At 40.1% G+C, this 27,964-nt stretch overlaps 1 protein-coding gene across 4 annotated transcripts in view; it reads left to right on the top strand.

Annotated features, from left to right (window-relative positions):
- LOC109859317 (glutamate receptor ionotropic, kainate 1) overlaps positions 1–27,964 on the top strand; it is a 137,135-nt gene that overhangs the window by 1,420 nt on the left and 107,751 nt on the right. For all 4 annotated transcript variants that reach the window (XM_020437465.1, XM_020437455.1, XM_020437446.1 and 1 more), the window contains exon 2: positions 8,106–8,402. In XM_020437465.1, the coding sequence (XP_020293054.1) occupies positions 8,303–8,402 (100 nt within the window). In that variant the 5' untranslated portion in view covers positions 8,106–8,302. The remainder of the gene's footprint in view (positions 1–8,105; positions 8,403–27,964) is intronic.

Raw genomic sequence — 27,964 nt, 5'->3', positions numbered from 1 at the left:
TCCCTATACTCAAATGTTTTCTACTGTTGCACTGAATAACCCCTAGAAGTTTGATCCCATAGTTCTGAAACACCCTGTATGTAATTTAAACATATCAAATAGATAAAAACATATATTTGCAATAATAATTTAAAAACGTAGAACTAAAATTCATGTATAAAAATATATTTATACTAAATAAAATAACACTGGAGAGAATTATATAAAAATTACCTGCTATTTGTTTATATAGACGTTAAAATTCTTGTATTGTATGCTGATCATTATGATTCGTATAAACGTGTGCACGCTTGTTTCGCGTAAACAGGTTTTTAAAGGTTCGCAAGATAGAGCATATTTCCTTTCAAAAACACTCCTCTGTGTGTAACGGGGGGGATGTGAAAGTGGTGGTGGCGACAAAAGGAACAAGGGTGATGAATCGCGGTGCTGCAATGAAGGTTTTAACGTTATACTGTCTATATCTGCATTTGCTAACGAGCATCCGGATCTTTCGAAATTCCGTTGAGTAGAAAGAGGAAAAGCGCTTTTCGCGAACGGCGCTATTGAAATATTTTGAAGAGACATTTGTGTGGCACGAACAATATTCAGAGCTGCTCTCTCGCGAGCGATTAAACACGGCGCATTAGTAGTCAGCAGAGATGTAATAACTGTAGACATATATGCTCATTACGACAATATTGAAATTGGTTATAATCTCTTCTAATTGGAGTAAGTTTTACGTGACAAATTGGGGATTTTTAACACACTTTCTTTATTAGCCGTATAATTAATAAGCTTAAGTATATAATTGATATCTCGAATGAATGTTTTAAAATAATCACCTCTTTTATGTAAATGTTTTGATATTTGTTTCTAAAATAAAAAAGAGAAAGAAAAAAATACAAAATACAAGCTATAAACATAAATACAACCAAAAAAAGAAAACAAATAATCTAATATGAGTGTATAAATGCGGAAAATATACAAATCAAGAGCAAAATGTTAATGCAAATAAATTCAAACGTGTAACGTTTCGAAACGTTTTGACTTTAATATCGAGTCATCTCTAGTCGACGAAATGCATCTAAATAAACCAACACTTCGTAGTAAATTGTAGAACACGATGCGAAACGATTTCTTATTAATATACTACGTAATTTAATTAAAATGTCGTCAAATTATTGAAGGTAAAGTATGTACTCTGTCACACAAGTCAAACATCTTTGGAGTCAAAACTAGAACATTGGACAAACAAATAATCAATTAAAATTATCAATTATATAATATATATACATATATATATATATATATAATTTATAATATATATTATATCAAGTTTTGTTTGCAAGAAGACAGATGATATTTAATCATGTTGATGTTTGACATTTGCGAAATATTGTTATACATATATTTGTCTCGTAATAAAGTTACTGGCTTAGAATAATAGATGTCGACGAAATAGTTAATTATAGTCATTACCACAACATTTCAGCAATATGATTAGCTGTGTTAGCGTCGTTTATACACGAAGCGTTTCAACTCGAAGCGCGATATTCGCAGCGAGAATTCCGCGCGATTTCCGACCGAGTGACAATTAATGAACACACGATAGTGTGTGCAACGCTGTGTGTGTGCGTATCGTTTTCTCTTCCGTCCTCTTCTCTCACTCTCACTTTCTTCCCTTCGAGATCGATTGTTCATATTATATCGCGCGATTTTTCGAGAGAGAGAAAAAGTGAAACCGAAGTTTTAAAAAAATGCAAATTTCACCTTTCGTATATAAGCTCTTTGTTAACGTGAACATTTCAATGCAAATTAGATGCATATTTTTGTCAATACTATTTGCATACCACATAATATACTCATAATATTTGCATATTTTCTATATTTAAACAAATATTCGCGTCGGGACCGCTTTCACATTCGTCCCGAACACAATTTTGTTTGATATGTGGCGAACCACGCACAAATTTTGAGGAGAATATTTTATACTTTTCCCTCCCTCTTTCAGCTCTGATTTTAACACATAATACATTTTTAAATGAAACATTCGAATACATCATACTTCGTTTCAAGTGTGACATTTGTATGTAACATTTCGAAATCCAATGTTGAAAAAAGAGAAAAATACAAAATATCTTATAAATTATAAAAACAAAAATAAAATAAAATTCTATTACTTGTGTTATACTGTGAAATTATTATGTTATTATTGTTTTTATTGTGTGATGATATTTTATCGAGCGTTTTATGCAAAAATCTGGAATACGGCGCAGAAGTCCAGTCAGCAGATCACGAGTCGTCAAGCGCGCTACTCGGTAGCGCGCCCAAGGACGACTAAGATAAGCGTCGCACGAGCAGTTCGAAAAGATGCAATGATCGGCGTTGTATTTTTTTTTTTTTTAGGAACCGGATGTCGCAATCAGCCAATCAATCACAGACGATTTAACTGATGATTAAAAGGCGGCATCCGAGCGTAAAAACTGAATCGCGTTCCGAAACGCGTTGCTGCCGAAAGATCTATCCGGTAGATCGCGAAGTGTGTTATTTATCGCTTAATTTACGAAAAGATCGTCTTATCTGTAATAACAGTTTAACCGAATTAAAAAGCTACTTTGCCTGTAGATATAATTGCTTCTGATAAAATTAAAACGTGAAACAATTTCTGCAACACCTGTTAATTAGAGAATGTTTTTGCAGAATATTGCGGGCTTTTGCTCGCAATTAATTCAATTAATTATGGATTAGGTACACTTTTCTACAACCCCGCCTGGGGTAATGCATGCCACTAACAATGTTACATTACAATTTCGGATTAATGCAAAATTAATATTAGAGAGATTATTCATTGACAATTAAATCTTTACATTATTGCCATCTGTATATACTCGCGAGATGTAACTCGCGATTGCAAATAAACTCAAAGATTTTATTTAATCAACGAGTTTCGCAGGTGTGATTTGTATTGTGAAATTCTTGTGAAAATGTGTGATGTTACCGAAGTAAGAAGTAAATAAATTTTTCTATACTCGCGTATTTTTCTAATTTGTTTAATGTACGCCATGTAATAGAAAATTTGTACCTAAAAGTACATAAATATTGAATGTATATATAATATCAATTTCATGCACTTTGAGCGCATATTTCAGTTGCGAAATAAAATATGTATCAAATCAGATGATATATATGTGAAATGAAAATTCATATATACGCGATGATCGTAATACATATCTGAAACTCTAAACGTGTGTTTGTTAGATGAAATTTCATAAGCTTATCAAAATGTGATTAATAATTCCATTAATATTTAATTGATAATAATGTATTTAGCTTACGCACACACACACACAATATAAATTTATACATCTAATATAATCAAATGTTTATCCTCAACCACATTGTATGTGTGTGGAAGAATATGAGAAGCAAAACAGAATCCACAACGGGGCATAATATGAGAAACGTCTGGTATTACGAAGTTGCAACTTCGCGTAATTTTAATAAATATTTTTCTTCGAGGCAAATCACAAAGCGAGTTTATTTTCTACTCACTTCTTTCAGAATGACTGTACGTACAGACAATCTTTCGCAAAAGTAGTTTGTCGTGTGTGTTGTAAATCACTCGGTTTTGAATTGTTTGTGTGGGTTGCGGTAATTAAAATTGTACACCGCGCATCGGGATGACACTTTGCGAAAAAGAAAACGTTCATCGCGACGAACGCAATTTTGGTTTAACGAGTATTGACACTACGTTTTCAATCTTCATTGAAGAGACAAATACGTTACATTGAGTGCAGTTCTTTTTACACGCGCACATACACACACACACACACACACACTCGTTCGTAACTTTCTATTCGCGCGAGAAAGACGAGAGGAGAGAAGCGCGCTCTCCCCGAAGAGTCGTCATCGTCGTCGTCGTCGTCGTCGTCGTCGTCGTCGTCGTCGTCGTCGTCGTCGTCGTCGGGCTTCCACGTGAGCAAAGCGGGTTTCTCGCACAAACGAAACGTGGGCGCGCACAAGGATTCTATACCTAACACGGGCGGCAACGACGTTTTCATTTTCTTTCTTATTTTAAACGCGTCTTTCACGCATCCCTTCGACTCCGTGAATTGCGCTTTGCAGTTAACGCCTCTTTCGACATAATCGAGACAAACGAGATGCGGAACGAGTCGTTTCCTTCTTTCTGCGTTCGCGCACGTGACATTACCGGAGCGCATATTTCCTGAGAAAGAGAACTGCGTTACGCGCTAGAAATTCATAATTTTCCGGTCGTCTCGTACCGAGTATTTCCTCTCAGCAGCTGTTTAGCGCGACATTTTCCGTCCTTATCTCATTCTCCCGATGGTGTCGCGATTTCATATATAATTCCCCTTCGCGATATTACTTGATATTTTTCTTTGGGACTCGCTGCGCGCGACGACGCTTTAAACGCAAACTTAAAATGTATTTTTGTCACCATTTATTCTCTCTCTCTCTCTCTCTCTTTCTTTGCTGTATCTATATCTACACCTATATGTGTGTCATTTAAGTATGATCTTCAAGAGAGTTTTCGAACTTGTCAACGAGATAGAAACTAAAATTTATTTTACCTGTTTACGAAAGAAAAATTCTACTCGTTAGAGCTGAAAATATTGAAGTTGCAGCGAAGGATTGCGGCGTGTCGTAAACAGACTTTAGCCAATATGTCGTAACTTTGCGATTAATTTCTTCGGCTAGCGCTCTATCCGTCTGTCGCGTCGTCTCAGACGACGACGACGACGACGGAATTATCGATTAATCATTTACCGTTTCTTCGTTAGACAAGCGTTAAATCTCGCTCAAAACCGCGGCGCGTCGACTTTCTTCTCGGCTCTCCTCAAATATGGAAGTTATGAAATTCTTGCCGACACCGTCGCGGTTATTAATCGTGCGCTCACACAACACTCATTCGCGACGTAATGTATTGACTTACGCGATACACACACACACACACACACATACACACCGTAGGGTTAGATTTTGTTCCCGATCGCGTATATACGGCGCAAGTACTTCGACAATTTTTTAAAATTTATTGCACGGCCACGCGCTCTCTCGCGTTCGTAGCGAAATGAAACAAGAAGGACACGAAAGGAAACATCGCGCGTCTTGAACCAGCCGTTAAATCCTGATTGGTAGTTTCCGTAATACACGTCCATTGTACGCTCTGTGTTGCACAAGTTGCTCCGTAACTTTCGTGAATGTTGTGGTTTGTATCGCGCCGCATCAATCTGCTCTTCCGCTCGTGTGAAACTGTTTTGCAATAAAATTGATTCATTCGAATCATCGCCGCGTGAATGGAATTTCATTCTCGCGCGATATCCAAAACAACAACGTAATACAACCACGCGATATTAATACAATTTTTATGTATATATACGATTTAAAACCAAACGGGAGAATTTTCAAGATATTATCTTTTAAGCGTCGAACGTAGTTGAAAAACTTTTTATTTTCCACTTAAAAAATTTCAAAAATAATACTCGCTGCTTATAATAAAAACCACCTCCGCGCTTACATTCTATTTTATCGTGATATATTTTTTTGCGCCGTCCGAGTTTTAGCGTCGCGCGAGAAATGCGCATATTTTCTGGATGTATTTTTCTCACGTAGAATTTGATAAATTTGTAACAAGACGAGACGCGACGTTTTGATGCCAAGGGTGAAAGTCTTCTCCGAGTCATTTCAAGGAAAATATACGAGGACAGAGACCTAACCGCGCCGTCGGAAGAAGTCGCCAGCAGGGAGAAAGAAGATAGAGAATAAAAAAAAAAAAAAAAATCAAAAAGAAAAGAAAAAGAAAACATCGTCGTTTCGGACACACCTACGTAATCAAGCGGCGCGTTTAGAACTGCGCGTCGTTCGGCAAACAAACACGCAGTGAGAGAGGCAAAGTTACCTCCGACTAAATTGGGTTAGCTGAAATCCGTTTATGCTAACTCTAATGGCGAAAGCGTGAGCCGCATGCAGGCATCGACACCGAACTCGGACTTTGGTTGAGGACAAAATTCGCGACGAACGGCATACGGAGATTTGTTCTTTCTTTTTGGGAAAGAGCTAGAAGAGGAGCGCTAAGAAAGAACCTTTTCGATCGTCAAATATTGACGCGCCTATCATGTCGTTTCCGGATTCGATTTATTATTCGGATTCGAATCTGATATCCTATGTACGGTAAGCGGATCGTCGCGAGGAAAATCTGGGACAATCTCGATTAACGGCCACATACCTTATGTGTACCTTATGTGTTACATAGTACATCGAAGCAAATGTACCCACACGTGTGTACGTGTGTCACGAAATAATTAATTGTACACGATAGATAATTCTATAGACATGATTCAACAATTCTCTGTGTGTCGTTAAAACGTATTTCAATGACATTAATAAATTGTTTTACATGTGCATATTGTTTTTGTGACGTATTATTTTATACGTATAAATATTTGAAAAAAATATTTCATGTGCATGTATAAAGATATTTAAATTTAGTGGTACAAGAGATTAAAATGTTCAAAAATCACACAGAACATATACGTTATACATATAATTGTATTCCTTGAAAAAAAAAAAAAAAAAGCAAGAAACGTTACACACACGTAAAAATCTTTTCGCAAACGAAATTATCGCCTTTTGTAACTCAATGATACTCCGCAGCATTCGCCGTAGTTTATTCCGTGAAATATTGTCGAAATCGAAAAAATTCACCGCATTCGAGGAAAAGTTCGCTCCGATTCAACTGCATTTTTCCCGTAACGCCGTTTTAAACGCGAACTCTGTCGCGTTAGCGCGATCGAAGTCACCGGGGCACAAAACTGTCGCGCGGCACAATGCGGTACATCAAGATAGAATCGAACGCGGGAATGTTATCGTGGCGCGGCCAAAAACACCTACCGGAATCGTTTTAGAAATAAAGGGAGGATACCATCCTTCTTTCTCTCTCTCTCTCTCTCTCTCCCTTGGTATCTCCGGTGGCGTAATCGAAGGTCGTATCTACCGAGAAAGAACCGAGTTTTCTTTTTTTTTTTTCCATCTCACCATCGGAAAATGCACTTCTGGCAACGAAGACGCGGACCTACGTGATTTCACTCTGGAGACCATAGAATCGTCCCTTTTCTCGCCTTATTTGAGGTCTGGCGCAAATAAAAATAAACCGGACCCCGGCACTGTTCATGCCACGGTAACTACGTTCAAAAAGCAACGCTTCCCAATCTCTGCCAAATTTCCTCTTCTTCGCTTACCGAGCAGAAAAATATTACACGTCCGTGCGTAACACACGTCCGCGACCAACGTATTTTATATCTTTTTTTTTCTCTTTTTTGTTTTTTTTTAATTTCACGTGTCCACCAAAGTCAAAGTAAAATGTAATTTTTTAAATTGGACAGTGTTCAATTTTATATTGCAAAATTATTTTTTATTTTTGTTTTTAGATGTGCTTTTGTTAGAGATATTATAATAATAACGTATGATTTTATCTGAAAATGCAGAAAATACAATATAGATAAATAAATGTTTACATTTCTATATAAACTGAAATATTTAATAATATTTTTAATCATATTAATTTTCTTTCGACGTTTTAATGAAAAATAGCACGAATTCTCTATCTCGGCGCTTGTTATTTCCCGACCAATGCTTAGAGTTATGTTAGCTATTTAAGCACTGACTTTGTCAGCGAAAAAATATGGTCGCCAGAGGACTGCATTATTTTGTTGGTTTATTTGGATCCAGAGGTTTACGAGGTTCCGATTTTATGAGATCAGGTATATTATCATGCTTGGCATTGTTTTCCCGATAATTGCACGTGTGATCGAAAGGATTAATAAACAAAGATCATTTGTGCTTGTGACACGTGGTATAGAAAATAGACAACAATTAACTCGATATCGACCAGATATAAGAGATTATTAGATAATATATGTTTTACCACATATTTAACACAAAAACATTTGTCTCGTCCAAGTCTGTGGACAATTTTTCTTCGTGTATGTACTTTAAGAAAATTTCCAATTTTTTATCTTTTTTTAGATCACTTATATAAAATTCTTTCTTTGTTATATATTCTCTGTTTCTCTCGTACAAACGAAGTCTCTCTTTTCTGTTTTCAGGTCATGCTCGAACGGAAGATGAAGGTCATCTAAGAAATCTCCCTCGATGTGCGACAAGATTTTGACGATGTGCAGTTTAGTGTTAAAGTGTCGGTGAGAACGGAGAAACTTCGCGTACTTATGATTTTCTTTTCTTTCATTTTATCGTAGCGCTCTTTGCGAAAAATCCGCACACGAACAATGTCGTAGTCGCCCAAATGCGAACTGACTTCACGTTGGACACAATGGCACTGCTATTCGCCATAATCGTTATTTCGATTGCCACTGCCATGTCGCTGCCGCCGGTCATCAGAATCGGTGAGTCCATATCTACTCAATTTATCGAATTCCAATTTATTTTCACGCACGCGAAATGTTATTGCGACTAGTTTTCGCGTCATTTTGCTTTTTGATTTTTTTTTTTTTTTTGGAAAACTAAACTTTTACGAAACATTGTGTAAAAAAAAAAATCACACTTGACAATTAACGTTGTGACCGTTTAATTTGCGAAAGTAACTTGCGAGCTTCGAAAAATATTTTTTTGCCAGTTCTGGTCGCGCGATGTTTTCATCCTGTCGCCATTTTTCTGTAACTTATGGCTTTCCGCGCGAGTCGTTGATCACAGAGAGAACCGACGCGAAAATACTGCAACACCGCGCAGCATGCGTAGCTCGCTCGTATGCAGTCAATTAGCTCAGCCATCCGTATAGAATTGTTTTTTGCTTTGCGCAACAAGATTTCCATTGTGATCGGATAAAGTGGCGGAATTTTCTTTGCGCTCGCGCAACTTACAATTCTTGCGGAAATTAATGGAAACCGAACGAGCGTCGAGATTTCGCGTGAAACAAATAACACGTGAAAACAACAAATTTCAACAGTTCGCGAATAATATCAAGTTACGTTGAAAATATTGGAAAGACAATTATATTATTTCTCTAATTGACTTGCACTTCGCGCGTCACTTCCCGTCACTTTTCGCAATTAAAGATCCGCGCGTTGCGCATTAGCGACGAATTTCCTCGTGCGTTGAAGTCGCGCGCAAATTTGCCGCGAATGCAACTCGCATTCAGTTTAAGGCAACAGAGAGGATCGTCGTCGGTAACTGCTTTTTGTTGTATTTTTTTTTTTTTTTGCAATATGTAAACCGCAGAAGTTGCTCGGAAACTTTCTGCGGGGTGATTACGCCTTGCTGCGCGAGTAGACGCGCGCGATACGGAATTACAGAGTACGCCCCCCCGTTACTAAGTACACGTGGATCGAATCTTCACCTGTTACCGTTCGCGACTTCATCAGTACGAGGGAAGGGGGTAGAGGGTTTATTAGTATTCCGGAAGCGTCTGGGCGTGGGTGGTAGAGCAGACGTGTCCGTGCGTTAGATGCCGAGCTCTCGACTTCTCTCGTGTAACGCCATACATACGTGCACGCGCGCGCGCTTGCGGCGCCATACCGAGCGAGCTCGAGGCTGTGTGCCGCTCGCCGGTTAAGTCTGACGGCAGGAAAGTTTTCCGTCGATCTAATTGGGTTGAATTTCCGCGGGGCAACCACCGCCTCGGGGGAAACTTGTCCGCAATTTCCTATGATGTCGGTGAGAATGAAGAGAGGGCGATAAGAGACGAGAGAGAGAGAGAGAGATAGATAGACAGAGAGCGCGCGGCCGGGGCTTGTCAGACGTGGAGCACGCGAATGTCCGCGAATGGAAGACGAATGAGGGGGACCGAAAGAAAGTAAGGCGCACCCCCAAGGGAGAGATGCGGCATCCTTCCGAAATGTGGCGTCTTTTCGTGAAGTCGACCGCTCGGGAAAATACGAGAGGAATATTACGTATTCATGCTCGCTACCATAATCTTTCTCGCGTTTGGAAACGTAATTGAAATATCTATTACTCACGCGCGCGTCCGCGGAAGATTCCCGCTTGTATTTGTAACATGATGCGAATAAAAATGACTGTGATTAGTTAAATAACGTTCAAGGCACAATTTACGTGCGCGAAAAAGAGAAAGAGATTTTTCTTTCCCCACGTCGACTAAAATATTTTTGTGTCGGATACATCCCCCGCAATGTAATATCTTTGAAAGGCAACAGTTGGACGTGAGTCTTTTTCGAACAAAATTCTGTTTCAGATATTAAATGCAATATATATATCGAATAAAATAAAATATTTGCACAAAAAAAAAGAGAGTTTTGCTGCTATACGGCCAGCAAAATTTGCTGAGTCCATTGAATTTTTTGTTTCTCCAACAAAACATTCTGTTGACAAACCAAAAACTTCAATAAACTAGACAAATTTTTTTTGCCCATAGTAGTAGCAACCTATTCTTTTGCTATTCTAGCAAATTTTTCTTTTACGTGTCAACACACAAATTTACGAATTCAAATTAAACAAAGACAATTATTCGTTGCTCCATTCGTTGAAAGCACCGAGATTACACGCGATTGACACATTAATGTACGTGAGAGTAAAAAAAGGCCAGTTTTTTTAAATACATACGACAGGAATATTTTCCAAAGCGCAACATTTATTCATACGCGCACGCGCGAACACAGCCGCTGATAGGTTTCCGATTAACGTATCTATTTGTCAAATATATACACATGTATATACATTTCGCGTTAACAATTGTTTTTTTTTTTTTTTTTTTTTTAATAGAAATGCGCTTCAATATATTCGCTGTGTAAATTTTTACCTCTTCCGTGTAATTAATATTTCACACTTAATTTGCCCGTATTTGTGCGTGAAACTTTATACGATAACCATTTCAATATCGTCCTGCAAGTGCGCGCCGCAAGTCATCAATAATCCGCCGCCGGAAAACAAGCGTTCGCGCGAACCAAGGGGCTATTATCAGGCGAAAATGAAGCTCGCTCGAAAATTATTGCGCGATCGATAATACGCGCGCAGCAACGTATGAGTTTTCTGCGCGCGCGGTATATATTATATAAACTTCGACCATCTAGCGCGTTGTGCGTTCCGATCAAAGTGCAAGTCATCTAATCGTCGTGCTAGAAGAACCCCGCCAACCACCTCGTCGTCTCGGTAGCATCGTAAATTTTATTTCAACGCGCGCCCGATCTTTGATCGTCCGCAGCGTCCGTATTATCGCGCCGAATATCGCGCTCGAATATCGCGTTCGAATCGCGGAACGCGATAAGACATTCCGTGACGTTTGAGGAGGTAAAAATAAGACGCAACAACAAGACAATTGTTTTCGCGATAGTAGCCACTGGTCGGTGCACCGTGTAACATTTTCACATTTCCGCAAAGGAGAGTTTTCATTGTTCAACCGATTTTATGGGACGGCGCGGGGGGGAGAGGGGGCGCGAGAGAGAGGTGAGCACATTAACGGAATTCCCGATAGCGGATACAGAGAGCGAGATTTGGTGGAAGGAAAAAGTTTGCTGAGAGAGAGCGAATTCTCGATAACGATCAAGATAGGTATCTTCAGCAAACATCGCGCCGGTCGGAAACGATGGTACTGTGCGAACGTAGTCGTATTCCGTGAGACCGTCCCTGCGTGCGCAGCGCTAAATTAACGCATTATCGCGCGAAATTGTGCGCGTTCGACGAAATGTTTTCCTCGCGTGATAAATCCCCGTAATGCCTGATCTCTCTTATGATAATTTTTCACTATCTTCTTTTTCTCTCTTTCTTTTTTCTTTCTGATAATGATTCTGATGTAGATGAAGTGACAGTGAAACGTTTTGAAAGACGTATTTTTCTTTCCAACATAAAAAATGTCTTATTTCCTCCCGTGCGTTTTTCTTATCATACGTTTTTGAACAAAAAAAAAAAACCAAATCTCCCAAACCGAAACTCTTTCTAATAAAAATGTATTTTTTACATATAAACCCTCTAGAAAAAGTATATTACTGTGTACTACAAAAACTTCTTTCTCTACAAACCTACTCTGTAAAAGATGTGATGTCAAAAATTAGCGCAAAGTAAACTTTTGTACGTTCTTGCATTGTTGTGAAATACAAAACGTTAAAAAACAATAAAACGTACGAAAAAAAGGTTGCGAATAGTGTACTCTTTATATTAACTAGCACGACACAGGCGCGCGCTACGCGCACGCTATTGTTATTTTTATTTTAACGTGTTATGTCAGTGAACACACAACTTGTCACCGCAATGACAGGTTGTGTCAGCTACTATATACAAACTATATTAATACACATGATGTACATACGAGAGATGTCAGAAATAACGCATGAAAATCACACAAAAATAATGAGAGAGAAGAGTGGAAAAACAACTCGCAACTAAATTACAGTCACGTGGTGTTTTTTCCTCCCTGTCACGTGACTTTAAAAAAACGCAAAAATATTTGGTTTTTTTAGTATTTTATTCTGAAGCGCTTGAGACTAAAATGAAAGTGATCGGTTCAGTCGTTTTTGAGATATTGCTCCACGAAAATCTTCTCATTTCTCGCATAAATTTCGCGTATAAGAAGCACGTGTCTCTTGATTTGTACGATATGAATCGAGAAGCACATTTTTGAAAAATGTCCAATCAGCGAGATAAAAGTGGCAACAATCAATATCGAGAGAATCGATTGTGATTATTTACACTCGCTTTTTCTGGAAGAGTTATAACAACAATATTTTATAAATTTATCTAAATATATGAATTGTAGTAAATTTACCATGTCATTTGGAAAACCTGACAAATTTATTTCTTCCCGTGCGTCTTTGTTATCGTAGTATATCCCGCTCGCGTGTATATTTTTGTCAAATAGTACGATGACGTTTCCCGATATAAATACTTTTGCTCGGAAGACTCGGGAGAATACAAGCTATTTGCAATAGCGAAAAACGTCATGAAATTTCAAGCACTTCTTAAGTCAAGAGTTTTTTTTTTCCCAAAATAATGCGGAATACGTGAGGTTGCAATTCCGCGGCTTTTCCTTCTTATATACATATATATTATTGTTATCCCGAGGGCATGTACAAAAGCGCGCATTTCCCAAATGCGAGTTCATGAATCACCGCGCGAGTTTCCGCGAGCTTTTCGCACATTACGGCCCGCACGTATATACATATTACGCTTACCGTTCTTCTCCGTTGTTGATAGATTGTCGTTATGCGCGCGAACATTATCGGGAGCGCAAGTCACTTTTGGCGCGGTACATCGCGCACTTTCCAAAGTATCATCATCTCCGGTATGTTAAAAAATTTCAAATTCGCCGAGAACTATGCGGCAGCATGCGTCCTCGCAAGTTGAGGCGAAACCTGAGGGAAAACTTCCGCATGCAGACGCGAGCATGAACGAGCTTAATAAAGTTTTCTTCTCGAAACCTCGCATCGGAAGCAAATCGCCATCGCCGTTGACGTGGCATTAAAGATTTATAAGTTGCCCCGCGCGAGAAGAATCATAATGACGCCCGGGAATCGCCCGGTCAACACGCGACACCTCGATTAACGCTCTTGATTAACGTTATCGCGAAAACATTTTTGCCTCCCGTTACGTTCGCGCGGAAGGTACTTTGATGAAAGTGAATTTCGTGATGATTTTTTATCGAGTTGTGCGTCGCTTTTTCCAGATATTTTCGGATTTTTATTTTAAAAAAAAAAAAAGATCAGCAAACGTTAATACTGATTTAACAGTCGGACTTAACAATCTGACAATAATTGTTAAATCATACTGATTTAACAGATTTAATACTGATTTATACATATACACGTATATATACACACACACCCATACACACTTCCGCAACGTGCCGCGTAACATAATAACCGGTGTAACATCGGAGATTCGAAACCAAAGTCCGTCGCTGAGAATTCACAGAAATTGCACGTCACGCCGACGTTGAAACCCTGAGAGAGATAATAGCGCGCGTGGAGGGAAGCTATTACTTTTTCGTTAGAGCGCGCAGAGCTTATCCTTGAATCCCTTCGGGCGGAATAAATTACAACGCGCGCGTATGGAACACGCGCGGGGGGGATTGTTCTACCTAATTTCGCGTTACATCATTGCACGTGCGTTTAAATGCAACGCAAGAGTTCCGTAACATAATAATTTTTGCACGCATGTTAAGCGAGTGAGCGGAAGGGAAGGAGGAGACGGGAAATAGCGACGATAGCGTGTCGGTGTAAGTTGTAAGGTTTCTGCGAACAGGTCGATAAGGCATCCTTATCTGCAGAGGCGAGCACCGGGTTCTTCCATTAAAGTCTGGCGAAAATTACTTGAAGCGACTCTCTTCCTCCTCCCCCTCCCAGCTAGATTCTATCGTTCGGTTAAGTAGTTTCCATAAAGAAAAACGGAAATTCTCTCGCTCGCGCTCGGCTCCTGATGCGTTTTCTGGCGCTTTTTTCTTCGATTCCGCTCGAATCCCGGGGATTCGCGCGGATCAGCGCGCTCGTCGATAATCGAACTTGAAAATCGACACGGGACGGCAAGCGTCTGCCGATGAATTCGCGCGCGTCTCATCTTCAAACGGTCGGTAACTACTACTTCCGATCGAGGCGATTCGTGAGATCGCGAACGGCCGCGCTCGATTTCGCGCCCAAAGTAACGGAAGAACAATCGGTCAGGAAATCGCGAGATCAATTAGAATCGTGAGGAAGACTCGTCGAGGAAGTTCTCATCGTACGTTTCCGACGATCGTTTTCCGCGAGTCGAGCTCTTTATTCCGCCAAGTAATCTCCCCCCTTTCTCTCTCCTCTCACCATTTCTGATTCTCTCGTAGCTTTTTAATCGCAATTCGAGTTTTGCTCGGATAATCGTGCATTTATTTACGTCTGTCATCGCGTGTATTAGTAAACGACGAAACTAAAACACACTCTCTTGAAAAATGTGCGCAATATGATAAAAGTTCATTATTCATTAAGCGTGAAATGGAATAATCGAAAAGCGTGATTTACAGCGCAAATACGTACATTCTACGCGACGAGATAGGTTTAATTCGCCGTATGAAGCAACGATAAGATCGCGCGACGTTCGCTCGCATTGCGAAATGCGCTGCGAGTGCATTTTCCGCAACTGAAACAATTTACAACGACACTTTCGCCGAAGTAAAATGCAAAATAAATAAAAAAAAAAAAAAAACAATTGGTTTATCTATCGTATATATTTTTATGTTTTTATTTTATTTTATTTTATAAAATGTAGACAACATATATTTATGTGACATCTGTATGTATCTTCGTTTTTGTTTTTGTTTTTGTTTTTGTTTTTATTTACCATCTGTGACGCATGTTTCGTCGTTGTAAAATCCTCGAATGCAGATCTGATTAAATCGTCATTCCCCTTCTCTCCTAATACCTCTCGAGTCTGACAGTTTACATTCGATATTTCGCGAGTTCCGTTTCCAACGTCGCATAACGAGTTTTCTAACTCTACCCTATTTTCTCGACGAACAAGCGACCATCGCGTTCAATTTCCCTGGAGTACGGCGGCAGTCGGTGCCGGCGAGACTATATGCCTCGGCGTGAAAACGCGCAACCAATAATTTCATCGCATTTAATTCTCCTCCTATTTACGTCTCGCCATGTGGCAGCGTGAGTTAATTGACATCAAATGAAAAGGAATAAATAACTAACATGCGATTGCTCTCGATAAAGCCGGATAAAAAGAAAAGCGAAAATCGTCAAAGGGAGAGACCTCGCGTTTCATTGAGATAAATTACTTCACCCGACGGAGCAACGCGCTGTGTAACGAGGCGACTGTGTATTAGTGATCGCGGAACGTCTGTGTTCCCTTCATTTCGTGTGTTTCAGTTCTTACACGCAATACAATGTAAACGAAAATCGTTACGAGTTGTTCACGTAAATTTGTATGCGCTTTGACGGATTTACAATAAAAATACGCGACAGATGCAATGGAAAAGTAAATAATCCCGATGGCGGATACGTTAAACTAAATATTTTCTCGATTTTGAAGATAAAAATATACTTTCTGTGAGAAGCGACCGATTTCCTCTCTAACGAAATTTTCGAAAAGTAACAACTTCGCTCAAATCGTATTTTCGAATTCAGACGAAAAAAAAATTTAGATTTTGCAAATAAATTTTTTTCCAATATTTTTTCTAGAAAATATATTTAAAAAAAAACTCACGCGCGGATTTCTTCGTCGATTTAGATTTTACGTGACGTTTGCGCGACCACAGTTTTTCATCTTTCGAATTTTTTTTCGCCGAAAAATCGCTGTCGTGTAAGACAAGTGAAAATTCAATAAGTTTTAATTGCCACCCCGACGTAACTGTCACGAAATCCAGTAATGACAACGTTTCTCTACTTTTGCAAACCGCGAAATGCATAATTTTGTGCGAGCATCTACTTCGTTAAAACGAGTCAAAAACATTTAGGTAATTCTTGAAGCACACACATGTCTCACACGCACACACACAGCGAAGCAAACCTCTTTCCGCATCTGAATTTTACGTTCTCTAGAAAAGTTTTCAGCTCGCGCGCTGGAACATTCGCTTTTCTGTGATTTTTTTTCGGTTACATCCGAATATCTCGCGCGCAGTTTCGGCTTCTTGCCGAAGAAGAAGATTTCGCGCGCGGTTCTTTCGCGCACGTAGAGCGAAAACGAAAGAGAGAGAGAGAGAGAGAAAAAGAAACGAGATAACTCACCACGGGCGAGATCGAGTGGCTCGTCGTGTACAAGCTCCCTCGAAATGTCGGAGTGTGCGGATGGTACTTGTCTCGACGGCCGCGTGCGACTTGCAATTTCTTGCAAACGAGCGAAGGTAAAGGGTCGTATTTTGAGGTGTCGGTCGTAAGGAGCGCGTTCGCGAAATGTCTCCGCCGATGTCGTAGAACATCGCGTAACCGTTCTCTTTCCTCCTCCGTGTGTCGCGGAGTTTTTTTTTATTCGTTTTATTTATCCGCGAGAGAATGAGCTGCAAGACAGGAGTTTCGATGTGACGCGCGAGAAGCGAACAACAGGCGTAGAAATTGGAAGTTTTCGCGCTCGTTATCCGTCGTCTTTCAAAGCGCTTCGTGATCATTCGCTTTGTGCTACTCGAGAACTTCCGCGATACGATTTTACTTCGAAGCCGGAGCCTTTATTGACAGCGGCGTGTTGTCTTCTCTGCGTGCGCGCGCGCGCGCGCGCAGATGTTGAGAAACAAATCGAGTAATTGTCGCGCGAGCGAAACACAATCATTTGCGAAAGAATAATTGGACTTTGCGTTTTTTTAAACGAAAACTCTTGAAAGAAACTCTTTTGAAGAAATTTAAAAGTCATGTTGCGCGCGCGCAAATTTTTGCCGCGGTGAAATTTTATTTTTACGTCGCAACAATGCAACGCGCGTGTGCACGCACCACCGTGTGCAACTAATATATCACAGCAAAAAGAACCAATTTTTCAAACACACGCACAAATTTTATTATTTTCATTTTGTTAAATCAAAATTGTTTTAATTAAAATGAATATGTAATAACCATATTTTGCCGTAAAATTGTAGGAAAAAAAAGAAATGATAAAACTTTTAGCGTGCGTAGAAAAAGCAAGTGTACCTTTTTCTTCTTTCTTTTTGCGCAAAAAAAAAAAAAAAAACGATTGTTCGTGCAGTTGCGCGCGCTGTGCGTTAAATTACAGAATATAACGAAATTTTTTTTATACATTTTTTATATTTGGTGGTTTGAACAAAAAACGTTTCGACGGCCTGACTATTCGAGCAACATCTACAGATCTAACCAAATTTTTGTCGAGGGAAACGAAACGTTACGTTGATACATATCGGTGAAATAACGATAGACGGGACGCGTATAAAAAAATTGTCCCTCCCAAAAAAAGCTCAATCAATGCGCATTCTTAAGCAATATTTATGGACGACGGAAGAATGAGTTTCTCTGGATGCATGCATAACTAAATACTTCGGAGCGGCGCGATGCATAATTCAGACTTCGACCCAGAAATACACTGAGTAATCGCGAACGCGCGATAGTTCTCATGCAAATGTCTCGTATCCATTTCTTTTTTTTTTGTGTTGCGGCAGTTATTTACCGATGTTTGTCGGGCAGTTAGTCAAAACTTTGCGACTTCGCAAGTAATTTTTGCCTTCTCTCGGTGTGTAACGTACGAAAAAAGATACGTGCGTAGCGAGTTTCGCGGATGCGAGTAAACGCGTAAAAAACGAGAGAGAATCTTCCGTCGTTACGGAAAGTGCGAAGCGCCGAGTTCGCAGTATCGGAACGACTGTTGGATAAGTATCGGCACGCACATCGGGTCTTGATCCATATCCTATATACTTGCGCCTGACTGCATCGCGGCAGTTTCCGCCTGCGAGTTCGCGCGTAACCGATATTCAGAGCCGCAGATTACGTGCAAGCAGCCGAAGCAGATTTTTGCAACACCAAACGCTGAGACAGCAGTGGAGCAAATGTCGCGGCGTTTCGGAAATAAAAACGGACGCGAAAAATTGTTTGGAATTAAGTAAGAAAAAAAAACGCAAATTTTTGAAATGGTCGTTGTGACATTTTGTTTAAAATTATTGTATAACATTTTATTTAAACGTTATTCAAAACTGACGTTATGTTTGTTATGTACAATACAACGCGTTTTTTTTCGCGTACGACTGAACGTGCTTTTAATTAAGTCAAAGATGTCTGCACGTGTCTTTTCCGCTCTCAAAAGCGACTGATGCTCACAAAAATATTTCCGCGCAAGAGAGCCGAGGTGTTTTGCTTTCGTACAAAACACGAGCGAGTTCTATCGAGAGCTTTCTAATCTGCGATGCGAGAAATGCGTTTTTCTCTCGACGGCTTGCGCCCGTTTTCAATTCAACGCCAACGGACGGCACTTGACGTCGGAGCGCGTATTGTATTACGTTTTGTTAACCGTGAATAGGAAACGCAAACCCGAGACGAGATTTTCCGGAAGGAAGGGTAGGAAGGGAGGGAGGGAAGGCGCGCGAGAGATAAGTTTGTGTGATACACGTTTAATTAAAATTTTAATTACGCGCAATTTGCATTTCGAAAAGCCGGGGGACAGTGGGACAAAAAAAAGATTGAAGATAATGTACAATGGATCATCTTCGCGGACTACGAATTTAATTTAAAAAACCAAAAAAAAAACCGGCACGGTTGTATAATTTTGTTAACATCGTGAATGAAGTAACCAAAGGGCTGCAAGAGAGAACTCGTGTGATTATTATGATTATTCGGTATAATTATCTCACCGTAAAACGCGAATCTAATTTATATCGCGTTTAATTAAACGCGGAAAAGACAAAACTCTTCACGCAGACGCGCGATTATCCTCGGATTACGAATCTCCACATACGCGAGATGTTTAAAGCTGCGCTTGATAGTATATTGCGTGAGTTCTCATCTGTTGAGGATGTAAAATATTTATACACGCAACGCGACAAATACAGTGTGCAAAAAGCGTGTTAAAATAATAAGGTTGCATATACACGGACGACAGAAATAATGGCTCTCGCACATTTAAGCAGCACGTGCAAGTGGCTAATTACCTGACAAACTGATAAGAGAGAGAGAGAGAAAGAGTGAGAGAGAGAAAGAGAAAGAGCGTGAAACACGCGGAGGGAAGAAATGTAATACTTCGCGCGCGTATAAATCGCGCCAAGAGATATTTCCGCGCGAAAAACGCGCGCAGCGCGCTTTTGTTAGGAGTATTTCAAATGTTACTTCGCGGCAAGCAAAAGCTAAATGTTTTCATCAATAACGACCTACATTTTTGTTTCGTGTGTGTGTGTGTGTGTTTCACCGCGCGCGCTGATATTCCGAAAATATGTCTCCTAATGTCAGTACGCGTCCAATGCAGCGACTGCATACCGCATTAACGTATCTTTGCGCCAATGCAGATACTTCGGCTTCTACTTCGTGGCATTAAGGGTCACGGTGTCTAGGCCAGAATCTACGACGGCGCCAGGCAGTTTTGCGCTCGCCCCGTTGCCCCAATCGTTCAACGTGATTCAAGTACGTTATCCCGTCGCGCGATAACATCAGCGACAATAATCGAACAAATAACTCGGAAAGTCTCAGTGCCGTGAAAATGTAAAAAAGCTATGAATTTTTTTTTTACTGTATGTTATATTTTACGAATAGAGAAGAGACGATTTTGTTGCCGCTCCGGTATGCTCGCGTGTAAAATTTTTTATTCGCCTTCACGCAGCGCGAATGCAGTCGCGCATTCTCCTCTCTTTCGCGCGGCCATAAATCTTATATGGCGAATGCGTCGAAAATATTTCCGCGACTTCTACCTCGCGACAAATCCGATAAAACTGACTTTTATGCGCCGCGAAGGTTCGGGAAGTGCTACGGATGCGCGTGCACACAGTGTACACGCCCGTATATACGTGTGTAATACGTATAATATTTGTCTATATATGTGTACAAACAAGTGTAAGGTGTCGTCGGCGTATGTATAATATGCGCGAACATGTGTGCGTGTGCGTGTGTGTGTGTGTGTGAAGAGTTTATTCGACGCAGGCTGTTGTATGTGTGTACACACATCGCTGATCGAACTTGGCGAAAGCCATTAGAACTTGAGAAATGGTTGAAAATGACAGCGAGATAAAAAAACCCGCAAGAAAAAGAAGAGGAAAATACCATCGAAATGTCGGTCTAAGTTGATAACCATATGCGGGCAGGCGATAATCCTCCTCCATCCAGGGGTAAGGAGGGAATTCGTTAGATTTGCAAATCTCCCAAGCGCGCAACCCGCTTACGGATTTGCTTGCGATTGCTATCAAATCTTCATTGGCATACGTTGGATGGGGAAAATGGTTGAATTTATTTTTCTTGATTAAACACACACACACACACAACGACGATTGTCTCGCGGCGAGTGATAAAAATTTTACGATTTTCTATCTGCAAGATTTTTTCTTTTTTATTCATGCAAAGCACTTTGCACCATTTCATACGCGAACGGAAAACTCTCTCACGAATATTGTATTTGCAAGAGCGTGCGCGACATGTTTTTTTTATATAAATAATATAAGTAAAGAAAGAAAGACAGAGAGAGGAAGGGTGGGAGAGAGGGAGGGAGAGCGAACCGTTATTCGTTACGACAAAGATTGCATCGTAAAAAGGAAGCAGAGAATGTCATCCACTTTTCAAAACTATTCATTTTTCTTTGTTGCAAGTTTCTGGCTGTCTGCCTGACCTGAGTGTCCTCGGAATTACAAAGAACAAAGTCGTGTCCGTAACATTTTGTAGCAAGACGTACAACCAGACGTGCATTCAACGTGGCCGCAAATTTACTTTGCCATCTTACCTTACATAGATACAGTTTAATTGTGTAAAATTAATGCTGTTGTAAATTACTTTTTTTAATTCTTGTTTATAAATCGCAGAAACAAACACTATTGTTGTCAACGGTTTTTTAATCTTATGAAGTATCACACACTTTGTCTCCCCTCTTATGTTTTCTAACGTAAAATGTTCTCGAGCGCGCCTCACGTTCGTTAACGTAAGATGCAATTTAATGTTGTATACCTACCTACACAGAAAGTCAAATACACACACACACACACATACACACAACTTTGATAGATCAATTTGCTAAAGAGGTCGGTTACCCGTGCAAAGCACAAGTTACAGTCCCACTATGACCGTGCAATTCCCAGTAATTATAACAGGACTGTGCATGCGTCAGAACCGTGGTCCTCGACCGAAGAGGAAGTGCTCCAGGATGACCAAGTTTCGCGTCGATTTTCCGAGTGGATCGTTTGCGTCTCTGAAAGCGCTCGACAAATGCGAATATCGACCGATCGAGCCGCACGAACAAATGACGTTCCCGAAAGTGGACGACGTAAGAATCCGGATTGTATCTTTCAAAGTATACAATACGAAGTCAGTCGAGAGACATGCTCGCTCTCTCTCTCTCTTTCACACACACAAACGACTCTGTCAGAGACGACGAGAATTGAAACTATCTCTTGAAGAAAAGTGAGAAAATACAACCGGAAATTGCGTACCGGACACATCAAATTTGCCGAATAGTCGCGATGAAGTACGAGCGCGAGACGACAAAGCAATCTCCGTATTTTTTGCTAAACCTCCGTAAAATCCGATGTTTTTGCGACTATAAATATCGCGCGCTACAACGTGTTTCGAGGATATCGTTGTGTCCTAAAACCCAAAACTTCCGCGCGCGCGCGAGTATAACAAAAATATCGCGCTGTCCATTTCGTTCTTTGCGCGTGAGAATTCATATACGTCGTCGGACGTTCGATGTGTATCGCGCGCGCCGTCCAATAAGCATATCGCGTTTATTGCGCATCGCATCGTACCGACGAAGAAATAAGCGAAGGGAAGACAGGCTGGAATTTCATCGGGGCGAAGGCCAGGGCAGGGTTAGCAGGCTGATATTGTCGGGCGGGGTGTGGAAGAAGCAGTCATTTCGGCGATGAGATCAGCCTGTCGAACCCTGCGCCACGATTTTGTTCGCCCGAGAGAGCGCGCGTTTCCCTCAACTCACTTTCTTTACTTCGTTTAACAAGTTGACCAACTGCCAGCGGTTATCTCACCAGAAATGCGCTCGAATTCCTTTGCGTAACGAAGGGCGACATAAGCGGGACATAAGTCTGCGAACTTTTAACCGGAAAACGCCTCGTCCCACCTTTATATACGTTTCTGCGTTTTTATTTGTCAAAAGTCGCATGTGTGACACACACACACACACACACACACACGCGTCTGGTCTAAAAGAAAAAATACTCAACTATTCTCTCCGTGATCTTCGATCTTCTTATTTAACCGATTTTCTTGAGATTTTTTGTTAGATATTTTTGCGCTATAAAGCGCCGGAGACAAAACTGTTACATCATTAATATACAGCAGTCTGATATTTGTCTCCTAATATAAAACTATTGTTCAAGAAGATCCTCTTGAACTCTGATGAAGTAAAATATCCACGAAACATTGGTATAAAAAATTGACACTAACGCGATTTAAATCCGAAAACCATCTTCAAGGATGTACACAAATAGATTTTATACTGGAAGAGAAATATCTTGCGAAAAGCGCGTTGTGTGTTTCTTTTCGTTATTTTATTGTCACTATACACGTAACTCTCAATTATTATGTAACACACTCTCTTTATTAATCAGCTTTATTAATCAGCTACGGGATCTCGTGGAAATCTCAAAGAACAACTTTTGAAAAAAAAAAAAAAAAAGAAAAAAACGTGTTTGTGAAACGTGTGAATAGAAGCTTGAGAGCCTTTCAGGCGCTGTATCGGAGCGGCTATTAAGTTACATCGTGCGCAGCACTTTTTTTCAGGTTGATTGGCTGGATTATCGGAATATTATTCCGTCGAAAGGCCTTGCAGAGAGATAAGACGGCGAAGCCGTCTTATTCGCGTTCTCGAGAGATTATTCACGGTGAACACCTGTACATCCCATTGTCTTCCGCCTTCCGTATAATTCCGTACAATTAGACAGTCGGCACGACTATCCGCTTTGATCTGTCGTTCGGAAAGTTAAATTACACTTTACGTTTACGGAAAGACAGAGAGAGAGAGAGAGAGAGGGAGAGAGTGACAGAGTAAGAGGGGAACGTTTTAATTTCGACTTTGCAGCGACCGTAGAGAGAGAGTTCGATCTCCATCACGGGACGTTATAACAGTCTATCGGATACTCGCATTTAAATTTCCGGCGACGTGCTGCATCGAAGATTTTCTTGCTTCCGTCGCGCGACTGTCATTACAGAATCTTTCAATAAATCTCCGAGAGAGAAAGATGTTCGCGTTTCCCCAAACTCTTTCATATTAAAATGAACGGCGCGCAGCTTTCCCCGCTTACGACGACGATAAGAAATTCTTTTCTGCAAGCGACTTGGCGCGTGACGCAAGCCACTACGTAAACAAGAACCGCAGTCATGAGATTATAAAGAACATTTTTACAGCATTATTGCTATTCTTATTGACATTGGCAAGAGAGGCAAGGAAAAGATATTTATCAAATACACGGGGGTATAAATAAAGCGGGCCAATAACGTCTCCAATAATTGTCTCGCAACAAAAGACACGAGACGTATTATTCCAAGGAATAAAATAAAGATATGGGACGCACAAGTGGCTTTAGGAGATGGTTATTAATGAAGAATTTTCTTCTCACAAACCCATTATTTCCACAACGATGCCTCGCCGCTCCGATTTGTCTCGCGAGCTTTTTCCAAAGATAATTTTTTTTTTTTTTTTTTTTTTTTTTTTTTTTTTTTTTTTTTTTTTTTTTTTTTTTTTTTTGACAATTTCTCATCTCGGAGTGACCTCCGATGTTTCCTAATTACAAACGCTGCCGAAACCGGGTTAAGCTCTCAAAATTGATGTAGCGCGGAGGTGCAAACTAAATACTCGGAGAAGAGAGGGAAGCCGCGATAATGAAAGTGCGGAACTGCGACAATCGATTTATGCGTCTCGCATTTCCATCGCTATAATTAATTAGTTCTGGCCGATTGGTAGGTTTCCAAGTGAGACTAAGAACGCAAACGTTAATTTATTACCTCGCGCTTCGAATTCGTTGATGAGCGCACATGAGGTAATCAATTAATCATCATTAAAGCAAATGAGACCGCGACGATGTATCCGCGTTTTCGATGAAAATTGCAGCGATAAAAAAAAAAAATGCGCGATCAACGTCGCGCATGACTTGTGAAAATGTTTCTTTGTGAAAAAAAAGAGAGAGAAAGATATATTGAAATTTTTTCAACATTTTTTTCTCGTTAATGTATAACGCGATTTTAACACACAAGGTGATATAATATTTAATGTATATTCAGCAAATATTAACCGACAAAAGAATTACGGAAACTCATCTCGTATGCCGTCGGAATCGAACTCGATGAATTGTGTATGTTACAAATGTTATTTCCAACCCCTCTCACCGGGAGCCGGATGTGAGATATTGGATACGCGATGATAACGTATATGATATTAATAAAGATATTCGATAGTATCGGTTATACGTAGCCAATGTACGTGGACGATTTCACGTGGAAGCGGTATATAAACCCGCACAAGTAAAATCATATTGAAGTTTTTCTCAATATCGCAAAAAACGTATCGATCAGTAAACACGTATCGACGTGTTTTTAAATTAAATATAATATTTATATTTTTGTAAACTATACACGCGCTCGGCACAAGTTTTTGTTTTGCGACGCGACAAATAAACATTAACGGAAAGATATGTGCGTTGTCTGTTAAAATATCGATGATTTAATCACTTCGACATTTGCGACTTTTGTACGTAAGTATATTGTAACAATAATAGTCGCAAAATCGCAACGTGTTTCGCGCGCGCGCGAGCGCAAAACGACAATGAGTCGTTCAATGTTACATTTCGAAATTCGCAACTAATACAACGGCGTTCGATTTCGCGTTCACGCACAACGCGATTCGACAAAATGAAAACCTTCCGTTTCATGATACATCAGCAAATGACAAATTGCGGTGCGCGCGTGTGATAAATAAATATCTTGTTTGTCGAATTGAGGATAAGTAACACAATACTTGTGTTTTGCAACAACAACGTCACAAAATACATATTACGCACGTCAAACAAAATTTAATCGATGCTTTATGACTTTCTTTTTGATTGTGAAATTAAATTCGCGTTGGAGAATTACAATCGCGCGGCAATCCGTTTTTCGTTCCCGCGACAAGAACAAATATAAACAAAATATAAACAAATATAAACAAAAATGCCGCAACTATTAAAATTAAATATTTTTTAAAACAGAATTTGTTTGCGTGCACGCAGTAATTATAAATAGAATCTCAGGGAGAGATGGGCTTTGTAACGAAATCTGATGACGAAACGAGATACGTGAAAACAGTAATACGTGAAATCAAGAGCAACTGAAACGTCAACAAGATACTTTGCGAAAGCCGCGATTTAGTAATTTATACGTCGAGCATTATATTGTATTTTCAAAAAATCATATTTTAATCATTTGTACGTTTTTTATTGTCGTAAAACTGACGCCGGGCGTAGACACATCTTTTATATTTGCATATACTTATTTAATTTTTACCTCAAAATAAAAACAGATGCAACTCAGGAAAAACACAGAGCCGCGAACGGCTTAATCGGAATTAATGAATATCTTATAACGGCACTTTTAATCGGAGATCAAAAATAATACACGCAATACTTAATTATACTTCAACTACAGATTGAAGATAAGGCACGATTCTTAATTTTCACCAGAGATTATAGGAGATAAGGAGCGCCATTTTCTTTTCAATTACAAATGTTATCTTATGTTAATGTCATCTTCTCTTACGCGATTATCACGGGAGGAAAGCGTTTTCTTTTCTTTCGTTTTTTTTTTCTTCATTATTACGAGAACCAACCGACGACAGTGTGAAGAGGATTGTAAGCGGGTGCTTCAATCGGACGCTTTTATTCTTGCAAATTGCGCTTTCTCGAGTTCCGTGTCGCCGTTCAATTGGCAGCCGAATTCCCACCGGGGCCACCCGCGATTTCCTTCCCCTCTGTTTTCGACCATCGCCAGATTTGCCGGCGCGTTCGTTCCCCTTTTTCTTCCCGTCGCGATCTCGCTGCGCGCCGGTGCCGCCGCCGGTCTGGCACCGAGCGTCGCGACGCCGTCTCTCGTAAAGCCTTGAACTTCCTCGTTGTCATCCGAGAAAACGAGAGACGACGGGAGAATCTCGAGACCGCGTGCGCGAAAACTTCCGCCTGATTTATTTTTCGCGTCGTCGACAATAACTTGCGTGCGAGCGGGTTTCACATTCAATTTTTTTTTTTTTTTTTTTTTTGGTTTTTTAACCCTTATTCTATTAAAGGTAGATACACAACATATTTGTTTGTATTAGGCAGACTTTTATTTTATACGAGCGCGAAGAGGAGTAACTGTGGACGCGGAGTCAAATATTTAAAAAAAAAAAAGGAAAAAAACACTACGTATTTTAAAAAAGCGGTGTATTATTCACCACGCAGAGATAACAATAGAGCGTATCTATACGCGATTCTGCGCGCAGAATACTAGCGAAGTGACACGACGGAGATTCGCGCGTCGCTGAATATTTCAAAACACGTAGGGTTCGCGTGTGTAACGTGAATACACGCGTGCGGTTATATGCGAGAGAGAAAAAAAAATAAAAGTCAAACGTTTCATGTAACTTCGCGTGGCACTTTACATCCCGTCCCGTATCGAATTTCGGGAGGGAAACGCGATATCGAAAATCGTCACGGTGCGCGCGCTTGCTAGCGGCGTGTCGCCGCTACATAAATTGAATCGATTTAATTGCAGCGAAGTAACTTTGAAAGTTTACAAAAGAGTGTTGTTGCGCGCGTCTTGTTGTCGACAAAAACAAAAGAAACGGACAATTCGACGAAAGATATTTGGCAACGCAAAATTCTTCGATTTTGAGAAGACACTTTTTAGCGTTTTATATTCATTCGTATGCGGTTCGCGCTCGCGGAATAAAATTTTTCATACGACAAATTTTTATTCGTTTTTTTTCCGCTTCCGTGAACGCGCATTTGCTAAACGAAATTGCATTTCCATCAACCGAATTCGCATTTATAATTGATATTAAAATTAAATTACGTATTAGCGCGAGTGTGTTTTGCTTCATATGCGCGGCTTGAGAGAAAAAAATTTGCTTCGCAAATTTCGCGACATGATGTTGATACTTTGCGTTGTGCATCACGCGAGAAAGAATACATACATATTTCAAAACGTATCTGTGGAGGTAAGCAAACTTTTGAATGCAGCGAAATGCGTGATATTGACAATACGTGATGAGCCGTCGTGTTATATTTTCATTTCTCGTTAGGTTAGGTTAGGTATCGGTGGCTCTCTCGCGTAATGCGAAATCGACGACGAAGATTGACACGTTTCGTTACACGTGTCTGCCCGTCTGTCTGCGATCTCGGTAAGTTTGACGCGACAGAATAGCTTTCTGAATTATGTTTTCGCGGAAGTAA

Source organism: Pseudomyrmex gracilis, unplaced genomic scaffold (assembly GCF_002006095.1).
Source record: "Pseudomyrmex gracilis isolate BER0280 unplaced genomic scaffold, ASM200609v1 scaffold_7, whole genome shotgun sequence".
In the NCBI taxonomy this organism is placed as follows: Eukaryota; Metazoa; Arthropoda; class Insecta; order Hymenoptera; family Formicidae; genus Pseudomyrmex; species Pseudomyrmex gracilis.
This window is presented reverse-complemented; position numbering and strand designations above follow the sequence as displayed.